At 43.3% G+C, this 15,104-nt stretch overlaps 1 protein-coding gene and 1 pseudogene across 2 annotated transcripts; one reads left to right on the top strand and one right to left on the bottom strand.

Annotated features, from left to right (window-relative positions):
• Window positions 1–1,892: 1,892 nt before the first annotated feature.
• On the bottom strand, window positions 1,893–3,993 carry pold4 (DNA polymerase delta 4, accessory subunit). 2 transcript variants are annotated; one of them, XM_065004046.1, is made up of 5 exons: window positions 3,862–3,993; window positions 3,332–3,439; window positions 2,941–3,030; window positions 2,513–2,624; window positions 1,893–2,052 (listed from the first exon to the last, which is right to left on the bottom strand). In XM_065004046.1, the coding sequence occupies exons 2-5, from the start codon at window positions 3,435–3,437 to the stop codon at window positions 2,028–2,030; spliced, it is 333 nt and encodes a 110-aa protein (XP_064860118.1). In that variant the 5' UTR covers window positions 3,438–3,439; window positions 3,862–3,993; the 3' UTR covers window positions 1,893–2,027. The 2 variants fall into 2 exon arrangements, with proteins under 2 accessions (XP_064860118.1, XP_029543150.2); XM_029687290.2 differs by lacking the exon at window positions 3,862–3,993 and having other exon boundaries at window positions 3,332–3,497.
• Window positions 3,994–7,121: 3,128 nt separating this feature from the next.
• The window catches only part of LOC115146742 (FACT complex subunit SSRP1-like), a 37,728-nt pseudogene continuing 29,745 nt past the window's right edge, over window positions 7,122–15,104 (top strand).

Below are 15,104 nucleotides of genomic sequence, written 5' to 3'. Positions count from 1 at the left end.
TTTTCAGATGATTGCCTTTTGTACAACCCAATGGGTTCGTCAAGGACACTCGCTTCGCGTTACCCCTGACCAATAGTAAAGTTTGTCAAGCAAAATAGGCGGAACGTAGATTTAAAGGTAAAGCTGAGAGCTCCCTCCCCCAACGCCCATCTGTCACCAGAATGCTAATGGGTGACGCGCAATATCGGACTCCGACCTGAAGATCACCGACATCATGATTTGATCTCGTATTTTTCCAAGTTCCCAGTTGTTTTGAACGCGGCATGTCTGGTCGCATATGTACCTAAAGTCATATGTGGTCAGACATTATGTGCCCCCCGCCCCATCTCTCTCTCTCTCTCTCTCTCTCTCTCTCTCTCTCTCTCTCTCACACACACACACACACACACACACACACACACACACACACACACACACACACACACACTCTGCTCTATAAGAGGTCACGTTAACAGCAGGAGGCTATTGCTAGTCTGACGCAACACATTAGCCTACATCACGTATTCTGGGCTATTACTCCAATCAAATCACATTTTATTTGTCACATGCTTCATAAACAACAGATATAGACTAACACTCACGGGCCCTTCCCAACAATGCCGAGAGGAAAAAAATGAAATACTAGAAAAATAATAAAACAAGGAATAAATACACAATGAGTGACAAACTTGTCTGTATAGCTACATATACACTGAGTATACAAAACATTAAGAACGCTTGCGCTTTCCATGGACATCTGACTAGGTGAATCCAGCTGAACGCTATGATCCCTTGTTGATGTCACTTGTTAAATCTACTTCAATCAGTGTAGATGATGGGGAAGAGACAGGTTAAAGAAGGATTTTTAAGCCTTGAGACAATTGAGACATGGATTGTGTACAGTCGTGGCCAAAAGTTGAGAATGACACAAATATTAATATCCACAAAGTTTGCTGCTTCAGTGTCTTTAGATATTTTTGTCAGATGTTACTATGGAATACTGAAGTATAATTACAAGCATTTCATAAGTGTCAAAGGCTTTTATTGACAATTACATGAAGTTGATGCAAAGAGTCAATATTTGCAGTGTTGACACTTCTTTTTCAAGACCTCTGCAATCCACCCTGGCATGCTGTCAATTAACTTCTGGGCCACATTCTGACTGATGGCAGCCCATTCTTACATAATCAATGCTTGGAGTTTGTCAGAATTTGTGAGTTTTTGTTTGTCTACCTGCCTCTTGAGAATTGACCACAAGTTCTCAATGGGATTAAGGTCTGGGGAGTTTCCTGGCCATGGACCCAAAATATCAATGTTTTGTTCCCCGAGCCACTTAGTTATCACTTTTGCCTTATGGCAAGGTGCTCCATCATGCTGGAAAAGGCATTGTTCCTCACCAAACTGTTCCTGGATGGTTGGGAGAAGTTGCTCTCAGAGGATGTGTTGGTATCATTCTTTATTCATGGCTGTGTTCTGAGGCAAAATTGTGAGTGAGCCCACTTCCTTGGCTGAGAGCAAGGGGACCATCCACACATGTTGTGTAGACAGTGACACATTCTATTACACAGTAATAACACATAGAGTATACCAGACATTAGGAACACCTTTCTAATCTTGAGCAACTCAAGAAAAAAAAGGTGTTCCTAATGTCTGGTATACTCAATGTGTATTACTGTGTAATAGAATGTGTCACTGTCTACACAACATTAGCAGGTAATAGCAACATCTGACTGTCCCTCTCTCTCTCTCCCTCTCTCTCTCTCTCTCTTCCTCACTCTGGTACATATACAATTGAAAAACTTTATTTTGAAATAGGTTACCTATAAAAAATATTTATGTAAACGTCTCAAAAGTGTACCAAATGTGTGACGTAGGCAGTGGTGTGTTTGTGTGACAGACTGAACAAAAACATATTTGGGTAGAAAATGTTATTTATTTTTTAAGTGTAGTGTGATGGTTAGCAGTCAAACCCGAACTGAACAAAAGCAAAACCACGTGAACTTTGGACATTTCACTTCTATCTTCTCTGTCTCTCCACTTTTTATTTCTCACAATGGATAGTCACTCCACAGGCTGAAAGACAAAACAGTATGAAGACAATATTTTATGACAATTGTATAATATCTCATTACTGTTTTGCACAACGCTACTTATGATACTGTATGGCTGGAATACATTTGTAATGGTCCAGAATCAAGTGTGTGTGTTTATGAGAGTTTTTCGTGTGTGTGTTTGACTGTGTGTGTACACTCTTAGAAAAAAAGGTGCTATCTAAAACCTAAAGGGGTTCTTCGGCTGTCCCCATAGGAGAACCCTTTGAAGAACCCTTTTTGGTTCCATGTAGAACCATTTTGGTTTCCATGTAAAATCTTTTCCACAGAGGGTTCTACATGGAACCCAAAAGACTTCTACTTAGAACCCAAAAGGCTTCTCCTATGGGGACAGCCGAAGAACCCTTTTTTCTAAAGAATGTACATGCATTTGTGTATGAATCTGCTTGTTCGTTGTGTGTGTAGTATTCTGATCATGGTACCAGTGTGTGTAGTCCGGGTCTGTGTCTGCGCTAAGTAGCATATCTCTGATCTCCTGAGGGGGGTTTAACCCATGCTGTGCAGCTCTCTCCCACCGCTGCAAACGACTGATACCTGAGAGAGAGAGAGAGAGAGAGAGAGTGGGAGAGAGAGAGAGAGAGAGAGAGAGAGAGAGTGGGAGTACAGTGCGAGTAGGAACGCTACTGTAGATCATATAACACTATGAGATACAGGAGGGAAAACAATTGGATCGGTTTAAAACAATTCGCAAAACAATACGTCACAGGAGAGGAAACGCTAAAACATCACACTATAAAGGAACCGTGCAAAGATGAAACACTGGCGCTCCGCTGTGCTGCATGTTGTTATTATGAACAACGGTATTAAAAATGTGTTGTCAAGATAGGTAACACGGGTTGCTGCAGGGTACCTGTGCAGGGTCCATACCGCCAGTCCTGGTCAAACTGCCTCAGCTCCTGCAGCTCTATCTCTCTGGCCGTGAGGGGGCGCGGCTCAGTGTCTGATTGGACGAGAGACAGGAAGCGAGGTTAGAGTGACACCACCATGACCAATCACTTACAGCTGGGCCATAGTGCTCTGTTGACAAGTTGAGTTGCATCACTGAATCACTCATTTCCTCTCCGGAGACCAATAAAACTATTCTAGCATGCTATTTCATTTTATTCATTGTGTCTTTTGGGTGTCATTATTTGGGTGTCATTTGAAAACAGTAGTTCAATTTCATACTCTACTATGTCCCATCTGTCTTGTATGACTGCTGTGTGGTTTGCTGTACACACACACACACACACAACTCTAACCCTTCTGGGGAGGCGATGGGGCCCTCTTCTCCCTCTTCTCCTCTCTCCTGGATCTCTTTACCACCTTGTAGGAGTCGGTGATCAGAGCTGCACGTTTGGCCGTCATAGCTGACAGACAAACAGACAGAGAGGGTGTGTTTTCTACTGACATTGATGAGTAGGCAGTGTTTCTATTTCAATAGTAAAATTCCGAATCTGGGTTCTTGTTTCGTTTAAACCAAGTCTGCAGTATAGTTTGCGGGTTGACGTTACACACAGGGCATAACTACATTTTGACACAGCGACTGAACGTCCCACCCCCAACCTTAGTTTCTTTACAAATGGATTGAAGTCTGTAATGCAAACATTGGCTGCATAACTTGCAATTTCGACGATATTTCGCCAATAGTGTAAAGTATTGTGAACATTTTGTATGCATTACTATCATATGACATTTTCTGCGCGTTTTCATTGGTTTCTTGTACTTGCGTAATTCTTTGTGTGCAAAAACATTTTTTTTATCAAGCCCTTGATATTGTTTTATAACATACCAGATCGCAATTCTGTTCGATGTCTTTCCACTTCGGTTTTTGCCTGACGATCAATTTGTATGTTCTCATGAACAAAACAATCGAAACGCAACAAACCCGGACCAAGAGAAGAAAAAAACGTCAAACGTAACACATAACAGCCCTGGCTACGTCACTTTCGACGCACACGACGTAAAGACTTGACATTCTCCCCACTCACAACATTACAAGTTGACAGCTACAACACAACGGTTAGTAATGTAAACAAGACGTTATTCCACAGATCAACGATAGTCGGTAGACAATAACATAGTAATGGCACCATTATAACAAGCTGTACTATAATGCATAATAGTTTTTACATGTCATAAGGGTTATTTACATGTCTCAGTCCCCATTTGCTTGACAGCTGACCGCTACACATAACAAGCATGTTGGGTTGGTTGTTATTATCACTGCAAGGCCTGCTATGCTAAATTGTTGGGGCATGCAGTTCATACAGGCTTCCATATAAATCATTTAGATTAATTTCATTCAAGACTTAGTCCACTTCCTGCACATAAATTGTAAATCATTGAAACAATATATATTTCTTACAAATGTATATAAAGAGTTAGACAGTGATATAGCTCTATGAGTTTGTAGTTAGTTTATACTATAGACAGTACAGTAGACACTTTTATTCAAAGCGAATGACAGTTATGTGCATACACTTTATTGACGAGTGATCCCGGTAATCGTACCCACCGCCCTGGCATTGCAAGCCCCATGCTTTACCAATTGAGCTAGAGGACCAGTATAATGAAGAGAGACGGTTGTCCTCTCTCTGTGTGTGGTATTAGAGGCACAGTGGCTCCTGAGGACTAGAGGAATTGCTGCCATGGGCGACCCACTGGAGGTCAGTGACATTTACCAGGAGGTCAAAGGGTCATGGGGGAGTGTGTGTATGTGCATGCACGTGCATGTTTGTGCGTGTGTGTGTGTGAGAGAAATAGAGAGAGAGAGGACTCGAGGAGAGACTGTCTGTGTGTGTTTCTGCACAGCAACAGATATCTGACAATGCAGTAACAAGTCAACAGTTAAAAACTATGACCAACTTTTCTAAATGTGTGTTTGTCTATGTTTACTTCAGGTGTTTCTATACAGTATATGTACAGTTGAAGTCAGAAGTTTTCATGCACTTATATTGGAGTCATTAAAAATCATTTTTCAACCACTCCACACATTTCTTGTTAACAAACTATAGTTTTGGCAAGTCGGTTAGGACATCTACTTTGTGCATGACAAAAGTAATTTTTACAACAATTGTTTACAGACCGATTATTTAACTTATAATTACCTGTATCACAATTCCAGTGGGTCAGAAGTTTACATACACTAAGTTGACTGTTCCTTTAAACAGCTTGGAAAATTCCAGAAAATGATGCCATGGCTTTAGAAGCTTTTGATAGGCTAATTGTCAGAGTTGTGTGTATAGGTGGCAGGGAAGTCAGGCACAGGAGAGTAAAACAAGTGTAATGGAGTCCTTTTAATATATGTCCACTAAACATGCTCCAAACACTAAATATGAATGCATAATAAACATGGGTACAAGGACCCGTCGCGCACCTATACAAACATAAACAACACTGACATAAAACAATCTCTGACAAAGACATGAGGGGAAACAGAGGGTTAAATACACAACAGGTAATGAATGGGATTGAAACCAGGTGTGTAGGAAGACAAGACAAAACCAATAGAAGACCGGTGACGTCGACAGCCGAGCACCACCCGAACAAGGAGAGGCAATGACTTCGGTAGAAGTCGTGACAGTACCCCCACCCCCCCTGACGCCGGCCTCAGGGACGACCCGGAGGGCGATCCGGATGGAGACGGTGGAATTCTTTTAAAATGGAAGGATCTAACACGTCCTCCACCGGGACCCCCTCGATGTCTAGAGGAGGCGGAGGAACATCACGCACTTCAGCCTCCTGGAGCGGGCCAGCCACCACCGACCTGAGGAGAGACACATGGAACGAGGGGTTAATACGGTAATTAGTGGGCAGTTGTAACCTATAACATACCTCGTTCACTCTCCTCAGGACTTTAAAAGGCCCCACAAACCGCTGACCCAGCTTCCGGCAGGGCAGGCGGAGGGGCATCTTTCGGGTCAAGAGCCAGACCCTGCCTCCCGGGTGGCGCAGTGGTTAAGGGCGCTGTACTGCAGCGCCAGCTGTACCATCAGAGTCCCTGGGTTCGCGCCCAGGCTCTGTCGTAACCGGCCGCGACCGGGAGGTCCGTGGGGCGACGCACAATTGGCCTAGCGTCGTCCGGGTTAGGGAGGGCTTGGTCGGTAGGGATGTCCTTGCCTCATCGCGCACCAGCGACTCCTGTGGCGGGCCGGGCGCAGTGCGCGCTAACCAAGGTTGCCAGGTGCACGGTGTACCCTCCGACACATTGGTGCGGCTGGCTTCCGGGTTGGATGCGTGCTGTGTTAAGAAGCAGTACGGCTGGTTGGGTTGTGTATCGGAGGACGCATGACTTTCAACCTTCGTCTCTCCCGAGCCCGTACGGGAGTTGTAGCGATGAGACAAGATAGTAGCTACTACAACAATTGGATACCACGAAATTGGGGAGAAAAAGGGGTAAAAAAATCACAAAAAAAAAAAAAAAAGCCAGACCCTGTCCCCTGGTGCGAACACCGGGGCCTCACTGCGGTGATGGTGGACGTGGGCTGCCTCCCAGGTTTCCTCAGCGCGACGAAACCAATTGTCCACCCGAGGAGCCTCAGTCTGACTCTGATGCCAAGGAGCCAAAACCGTCTGATACCCTAATACACATTGAAAGGGAGAAAGGTTAGTGGAGGAGTGATGTAGCGAGTTCTGGGCCACCTCTGCCCAGGGCACGAACTTCGCCCACTCCTCCGGCTGGTCCTGGCAATAAGACCGCAGAAACCTACCCACATCCTGGTTAACTCTCTCAGCCTGCCCATTACTCTCGGGGTGAAAACCTGAGGTAAGACTAACCGAGACCCCCAGACGTTCCATGAACGCCTTCCAGACCCTTGATGTGAACTGGGGACCCCGATCAGACACTATATCCTCAGGCACCCCATAGTGCCGGAAAACGTGTGTAAACAGGGCCTCCGCAGTTTGTAAGGCCGTAAGGAGACCGGGCAAAAGGAGGAGACGACACGACTTAGAAAACCGATCCACAACGACCAGGATCGTGGTGTTACCCTGTGAAGCCGAAAGATCAGTTTTTAAAAAAATCCATCGACAGGTGCGACCACGGCCGCTATGGAACGGGTAAAGGTTGTAGCTTACCTCTGGGCAGGTGTCTAGGAGCCTTGCACTGGGCGCACACCGAGCAGGAGGAAGCATAAATCCTCACGTCCTTAGCTAAATTGGGCCACCAGTACCTCCCATCAAGACAGCGCATCATCCGACCTATCCCAGGATGACCAGAGGAGGGTGACGTGTGGGCCCAATAGGTCAATCGGTCGCAGACAGCAGACGGAACGTACAGACGACCAGCTGAAGGGGAGAGGGCTCTGCACGTGACGCCTGCTCAATGTCCATATGGCATGACACGGTACTCATAATGACCTGAGGTGGTGCTAAATGCCGTCTTCCACTCATCACCCTTCCGAATACGCACCAGATTGTACGCACTCCTGAGATCCAATTTTGTGAAGAAGCGTGCCCCGTGCATTGACACTAATTGACATCATTTGAGTCAATTGGAGGTTTAGCTGTGGATGTATTTCAGGGCCTACCTTCAAACTCAGTGCCTCTTTGCTTGACATCATGGGAAAATCAAAATAAATCAGCCAAGACCTCAGAAAGAAAATTGTGGACCGCCACAAGTCTGGTCCATCCTTGGGAGCAATTTCCAAATGCATTAAAGTACCATGTTCATCTGTACAAACAATAGTACGCAAGTATAAACACCATGGGACCACGCAGCCGTCATACTGCTCAGGAAGGAGATGCGTTCTGTCTCTTAGAGATGAAAGTACTTTGGTGCGAAAAGTGCAAATCAATCCCAGAACAGCAAAGGACCTTGTGAAGATGCTGGAGGAAGCAGTTACAAAAGTATCTATATCCACAGTAAAACAAGTCCTATATTGACATAACCTGAGGGGCCACTCAGGAAGAAGCAACCACTCCAAAACCACCATAAAAAAGCCAGACTACGGTTCGCAACTGCACATGGGGACAAAGATCGTACTTTTTTGAAAAATGTCCTCTGTCTGATGAAACAAAAATAGAACTGTTTGGCCATAATGACCATAGTTATTTTTGGAGGAAAAAGGGTGAGGCTTGCAAGCCGCAGAACACTATCCCAACCGTGAAGCACGGGGGTGGCAGCATCATGTTGTGGGGTTGCTTTGCTGCAGGAGGGACCGGTGCACTTCACAAAATAGATGGCTTCATGAGGATGGAAAATTGTGTGAATATATTGAAGCAACATCTCAAGACATCAGTCACGAAGTTACTGCTTGGTCCCAAATGGGTCTTCCAAATGGACAATGATCCCCAAGCATGCTTCCAAAGTTGTGGCAAAATGGCTTAAGGACAACAAAGTCAAGGTATTGGACTGGCCATCACAAAGCCCTGACTTCAATCCTATAGAAAATTTGTGGGCAGAACTGAAAAAGTGTGCGAGCAAGGAGGCATACAAACCTGACTCAGTTACACCAGCTCTGTTAGGAGGAATGGGCCAAAATTCACTCAACTTATTGTGGGAAGCTTGTGGAAGGCTACCCAAAACGTTTGACCCAAGTTAAATAATTTAAAGGCAATGCTACCAAATACTAATTGAGTGTATGTAAACTTCTGACCCACTGGGAATGTGATGAAAGATATAAAAGCTGAAACAAATCATTCTCTCTACTATTATTCTGACATTTCATATTGAAGTGGTGATCCTAACTGACCTAAGACAGGGAATGTTTACTTACATTTAAGATTAAATGTCAGGAATTGTGAAAAATTGAGTTGAAATGTATTTAGCTAAGGTGTATGTACGTAACCTTCCGACTTCAACTGTATGTCAACACAGTTTACTGTGTTTTCCCCAGAATGACGGCCGTCTGCGGTTCGGTAGACAGAGTGTGGTGTATAAGAACAGTAAGACGGGGAAGGTGGACAGCATCCCATCTGTGGAACTGTCTCAGGCCCAGTGGAGACGTGTGTGTCTGGGACAGGGCATCAAGTTGACCACCAGCACCGGGCACATCTACAAATATGACGGCTTCAGAGACACGGTGACCAGAGGGGTGGGGGGAGAGGGATGAGGAGGGTAGAGGAGAAGTGAGGGAAGGAAAGGGGTGGAGGAGAGGAAAAAAGGAGGGAGGGTAGGAGGAGAGAGGGAGATATCATTGAGGGGAGACAGAGATGGAGGGAAGGATGAAGGGGAGGGAGGTATGGATGATGGAGGAGAGAAAACATGAGAACAGGGAGGAAAGAGGTGGAAAGAGGAAAGAATGGGAATGAAAAGAGAGTAAAGAGTGAGTTTGGAGTAGGAACGAGATCAGAGAGGAGTATAGAATAATTTGAAACAGAAAAATCAGCATGGAAAATAAACATTGTCTTATCTCTCTATATCCTTCTCTCTAGGAAGATATCTGAGTACTTCAAAGCCCACTACAAAGTGGAGCTGCCAGAGAAAGAATTGTGTGAAGGGGGGTTGGAACTGGGGCACCGCCAAAACCCGTGGAGGTAGGGGGGCTGTGTGTGAGCGTGTGTCTGGTATAGACTTGAAAGGAAAAACCCACACTCACTGAAATATTCTTTAAGTTGTAATGTATTTTGTTTTTAGCAGCAGAGCTCATAACAAATGGATGGCAGTGTTTGTCAAAGTCTGGTATAGACTCCCATTTTAGTCCCATATTCAGAAAACTTTAACGTCCTCAAGAGGCAATTCATTTTGCAGTAGTCAAAGTACATAGACAAGATCACATAATAAAATGTAAAACACAACAGAACGAAGCAACTGATATTTACAAAATATTTACAGTAAGTCATCAGGATAATGCATAGTCTCAATATTATGGATTTTTTTTGTGTGTTTTTTTTTCTCACCAATTTCGTGATATGTAGTTGGTAGATACGATCTTGTCTCATCGCTGCAACTTGAACAAAAGTATCGGCCAAATGCCTCAAATGAATAAATGTAGATATTGCATGGAATGTAACATGTTTTGTCCTCCTCCCAGGTGTTTAGAGACAGTGTGCTGTCCAAGGCAGATGTGATCCAGGCTACTGGAGATGCTGTGTGTATCTTCAAAGAGCTGCAGTGTCTCACGCCCAGGGGCAGGTATATACGCACACACCTTTACACAGATACCTTTACACACATATACCTTTACACAGATATACACACACACATATACACACACACACCTTCATGCACACATATGCAGGGGCAGGTATTCACAAACAAACCTTATTCATGCCAAACTACACCTTCACCTGTGGCAAAAGTAGGAAGATGTACTCCTTTACTTTGTGGCCCCCCTGCCGCCCCCCCCCCCCCCCCTTCAATTAAATTAAATGCAAGGGCTTTATTGGCATGGGAAACATATGTTAACGATGCCAAAACAAGTGAAATAGATAATAAACAAAAGTTAAATAAACCAATACAAATGAACAGTAAACATTAAACTCACAGAAGTTCCAAAAGAATAAAGACATTTCAAATGTCATATTATGTCTATATACAGTGTTGTAACGATGTGTAAATAGTTTAAGTACAAAAGGGAAATAAATAAACATAAATATGTGTTGTATTTACAATGGTGTTTGTTCCTCACTGGTTGCCCTTTTCTTGTCGCAACAGGTCACACATCTTGCTGCTGTGATGGCACACTGTGGTATTTCACCCAGTAGATATGGGAGTTTATCAAAATTGTGTTTGTTTTCAAATTCTTTATGGCTCTGTGTAATCTTAGGTAAATATGTGTCTCTAATATGGGCATACATTTGGCAGGAGGTTAGGAAGTGCAGCTCAGTTTCCACCTCATTTTGTGGGCAATGTGCACATACAGTGGGGCAAAAAGTATTTAGTCAGCCACCAATTGTGCAAGTTCTCCCACTTAAAAAGATGAGAGAGGCCTGTAATTTCCATCATAGGTACACTTCAACTATGACAGACAAAATGAGAAGAAAAAAAATCAGAAAATCACATTGTAGGATTTTAATGAATTTATTTGCAAATTATGGTGGAAAATAAGTATTTGGTCAATAACAAAAGTTTATCTCAATACTTTGTTATAGACCCTTTGTTGGCAATGACAGAGGTCAAACATTTTCTGTAAGTCTTCACAAGGTTTTCACACACTGTTGCTGGTATTTTGGCCCATTCCTCCATGCAGATCTCCTCTAGAGCAGTGATGTTTTGGGGCTGTTGCTGGGCAACACGGACTTTCAACTCCCTCCAAAGATTTTCTATGGGGTTGAGATCTGGAGACTGGCTAGGCCACTCCAGGACCTTGAAATGCTTCTTACGAAGCCACTCCTTTGTTGCCCGGGCGGTGTGTTTGGGATCATTGTCATGCTGAAAGACCCAGCCACGTTTCGTCTTCAATGCCCTTGCTGATGGAAGGAGGTTTTCACTCAAAATCTCACGATACATGGCCCCATTCATTCTTTCCTTTACACGGATCAGTCGTCCTGGTCCCTTTGCAGAAAAACAGCCCCAAAGCATGATGTTTCCACCCCCATGCTTCACAGTAGGTATGGTGTTCTTTGGATGCAACTCAGCATTCTTTGTCCTCCAAACACGACGAGTTGAGATTTTACCAAAAAGTTCTATTTTGGTTTCATCTGACCATATGACATTCTCCCAATCTTCTTCTGGATCATCCAACTGCTCTCTAGCAAACATCATCTGGCACTGCAGGATTTGAGTCCCTGGCGGCGTAGTGTGTTACTGATGGTAGGCTTTGTTACTTTGGTCCCAGCTCTCTGCAGGTCATTCACTAGGTGTTACTGTAATTTAATTATGCCAATGTGCTTTCATCAATTAAAAGCCCTTAATCTATTTTATGAGAATTTCTAAGATTTCTTGTTTGCATTAAATAGACGCAGACCAGTCTTTCAATAATAGGTAATAGAATTTATTCTCGGAGCGCGCTCCCACTTAATCACGTGCAGCAATTTATATACCGATCATGACGTAATTTCATTGCTTTAACAGAATCCCCTCCTCTCGACCGGGACAAAGTGAGGTGAAAAGTTCATTCTAACTTACTAACACACTCCCAGATAACTTTTGACCCCTCAACATTATCGATCACCACTGAGCTGACAGTTTTAATTAACAGAAAACCCAGGAATGCACTCACTGCCTTACCTAAAGACCCCAGAGCTAAGTTTCTGTAGGTTCAACGTTAGGTTAACGACATTATTTGTTTACACAGTCCCCAACCCATTCGTTTCTTCCTAGTTGTGAATGGTGGATGGTGAATGGTGTTCATTAACTTTAATTACTCCTTGTCCGTGTCACACAATCCCTTCTTATGAACTCATATTGTTAATCAGATATAATAAAACAGAGTATAAGTTTACTTAGTTACAATTCCATTTAAAATGATTTGTTCAGTCATTTAATCATAATTTCCCAACACTAGGTCCCCCCGTGTGGTTCTGGGATTTTTGCTCACCGTTCTTGTGATCATTTTGACCCCACGGGGTGAGATCTTGCGTGGAGCCCCAGATCGAGGGAGATTATCAGTGGTCTTGTATGTCTTCCATTTTCTAATAATTGCTCCCACAGTTGATTTCTTCAAACCAAGCTGCCTACCTATTGCAGATTCAGTCTTCCCAGCCTGGTGCAGGTCTACAATTTTGTTTCTGGTGTCCTTTGACAGCTCTTTGGTCTTGGCCATAGTGGAGTTTGGAGTGTGACTGTTTGAGGTTGTGGACAGGTGTCTTTTATACTGATAACAAGTTCAAACAGGTGCCATTAATACAGGTAATGAGTGGAGGACAGAGGAGCCTCTTAAAGAAGAAGTTACAGGGCTGTGAGAGCCAGAAATCTTGCTTGTTTGTAGGTGACCAAATACTTATTTTCCACCATAATTTGCAAATAAATTCATTAAAAATCCTACAATGTGATTTTCTGGATTTTTTTTCTAATTTTGTCTGTCATAGTTGAAGTGTACCTATGATGAAAATTACAGGCCTCTCTCATCGTTTTAAGTGGGAGAACCTGCACAATTGGTGGCTGACTAAATACTTTTTTGCCCCACTGTAGCCTGTCTTCTCTTGAGAGTCAGGTCTGCCTACGGCAGCCTTTCTCATTAACAAGGCTATGCTCACTGAGTCTGTACATTGTTAAAGCTTTCCTTATTTTTGGGTCAGTCACAGTGGTCAGGTATTCTGCCACTGTGTATTCTCTGTTTAGAGCCAAATAGCATTCTAGTTTGCTCTGTTTTTTGTAAATAGTTTCCAATGTGTCAAGTAATTATCTTTTTGTTTTCTCATGATTTGGTTGGGTTTAATTGTGTTGCTGTCCTGGGGCTCTGTGTGGTCTTTTTGTTTTTTTGAACAGAGCCCCAGGACCAGCTTGTTTAGGGGACTCTTCTCCAGGTTCATCTCTCTGTAGGTGATAGCTTTGTTATGGAAGGTTTGGGAATCACTTCCTTTTAGGTAGTTGTAGAATTTAACGGTTCTTTCCTTGATTTTGATAATTAGCGGGTATCGGCCTAATTCTGCTCTGCATGTATTATTTGGTGTTTTACGTTGAACACAGAGGATATTTTTGCACAATTCTACACGCAGAGTCTCAATATGGTGTTTGTCCCATTTTGTGAATTCTTGGTTGGTGAGCAGACCCCAGACCTCACAATCATAAAGGACAATGGGTTCCGTGACTGATTTGTTTTAGCAGATCCTAATTGTTTTGTCAAATTATATTATATTATATTATATGTTCCTTTTGATGGCATAGAAGGCCCTTCTTGCGTTGTATCTCAGCTCGTTCACATCTTTGTGGAAGTTACCTCTGGCGCTGATGGGCCGAGGTATGTGTAGTTTTTGTGTGCAACGGTATCTAGGGCAACGGTATCTAGGGCAACGGTATCTAGGGAAATGGTATCTAGGGCAGCGGTATCTAGGGCAACGGTATCGAGATGGAATTTGTATATGTGGTCCTGGCAACTGGACCTTTTTTGGAACACCATTATTTTTGTTTTACTGAGATTTACTGTCAGGGCCCAGGTCTGGCAGAATCTGTGCAGAAGATCTAGGTGCTGCTGTAGGCCCTCCTTGGTTGGTGACGGAAGCACCAGAGCATCAGCAAACAGTAGACATTTGACTTCAGATTCTAGTAGGGTTAGGCCGGGTGCTGCAGACTGTTCTTGTGCCGCCGCCAATTTGTTGGTATATATGTTGAAGAGGGTGGGGCTTAAGCTGCATCCCTGTCTCACCCCACGACCCTGTCGAAAGAAATGTGTGTGTTTTTGCCTATTTTAACCGCACACTTGTTGTTTGGATTTAATAATGTTGGATGTTTTTCCCCCAACACGACTTTCCATCAATTTGAATGGACCCTCATTCCAAATTAAGTCAAAGGCTTCTTTGAAATCAGCAAAGCATGAGAAGACTTTGCCTTAGTTTTAGTTTGTTTGTGTGTCAGTTAGAGTGTGCAGGGGGAATACATGGTCTTTCGTACGGTAATTTGGTAAAAAGCCAATTTGACATTTGCTGTATATTGTTTTTACTGAGGAAATGTACAATTCTGCTGTTAATGATAATGCAGAGGATTTTCCCAAGGTTGCTGTTGATGCATATCCCACCGTAATTTGTCTCCACATTTGTGGATTGGGGTGATCAGTCCTTGGTTCCAAATATTGGGGAAGCTGCCAGAGCTAAGGATGATGTTAAAGAGTTTAAGTATAGCCAATTTGAATTTGTTGTCTGTATATTTTATCATTTAATTGAGGATACCATCAACATCACAGGCCTTTTTGGGTTGGAGGGTATGTATTTTGTCCTGTAGTTCATTCAATGTAATTGGAGAATCCAGTGGGTTCTGGGAGTCTTTAATAGTTGATTCTAAGATTTGTATTTGATCATTAATGTGTTTTTGCTATTTGTTCTTTGTTATAGGGCCAAAAGTGGTTTACCCATACATCTCCATTGTCACGCCTTGGTCTCTAGGGTTTTATGTTTTCGTTATATATTTTGGTCAGGCCAGGGTGTGACATGGGTTTATGTGTTGTGTTTCGTATTGGGGTTTTATAGGATTTGAGATTGCGAATGATTAGGGGT

Source organism: Oncorhynchus nerka, linkage group LG18, assembly GCF_034236695.1.
Source record: "Oncorhynchus nerka isolate Pitt River linkage group LG18, Oner_Uvic_2.0, whole genome shotgun sequence".
Lineage (NCBI taxonomy): Eukaryota > Metazoa > Chordata > Actinopteri > Salmoniformes > Salmonidae > Oncorhynchus > Oncorhynchus nerka.
The sequence above is the reverse complement of the archived record's forward strand: the minus strand, read 5'-3'. Positions and strand labels throughout refer to the sequence as shown.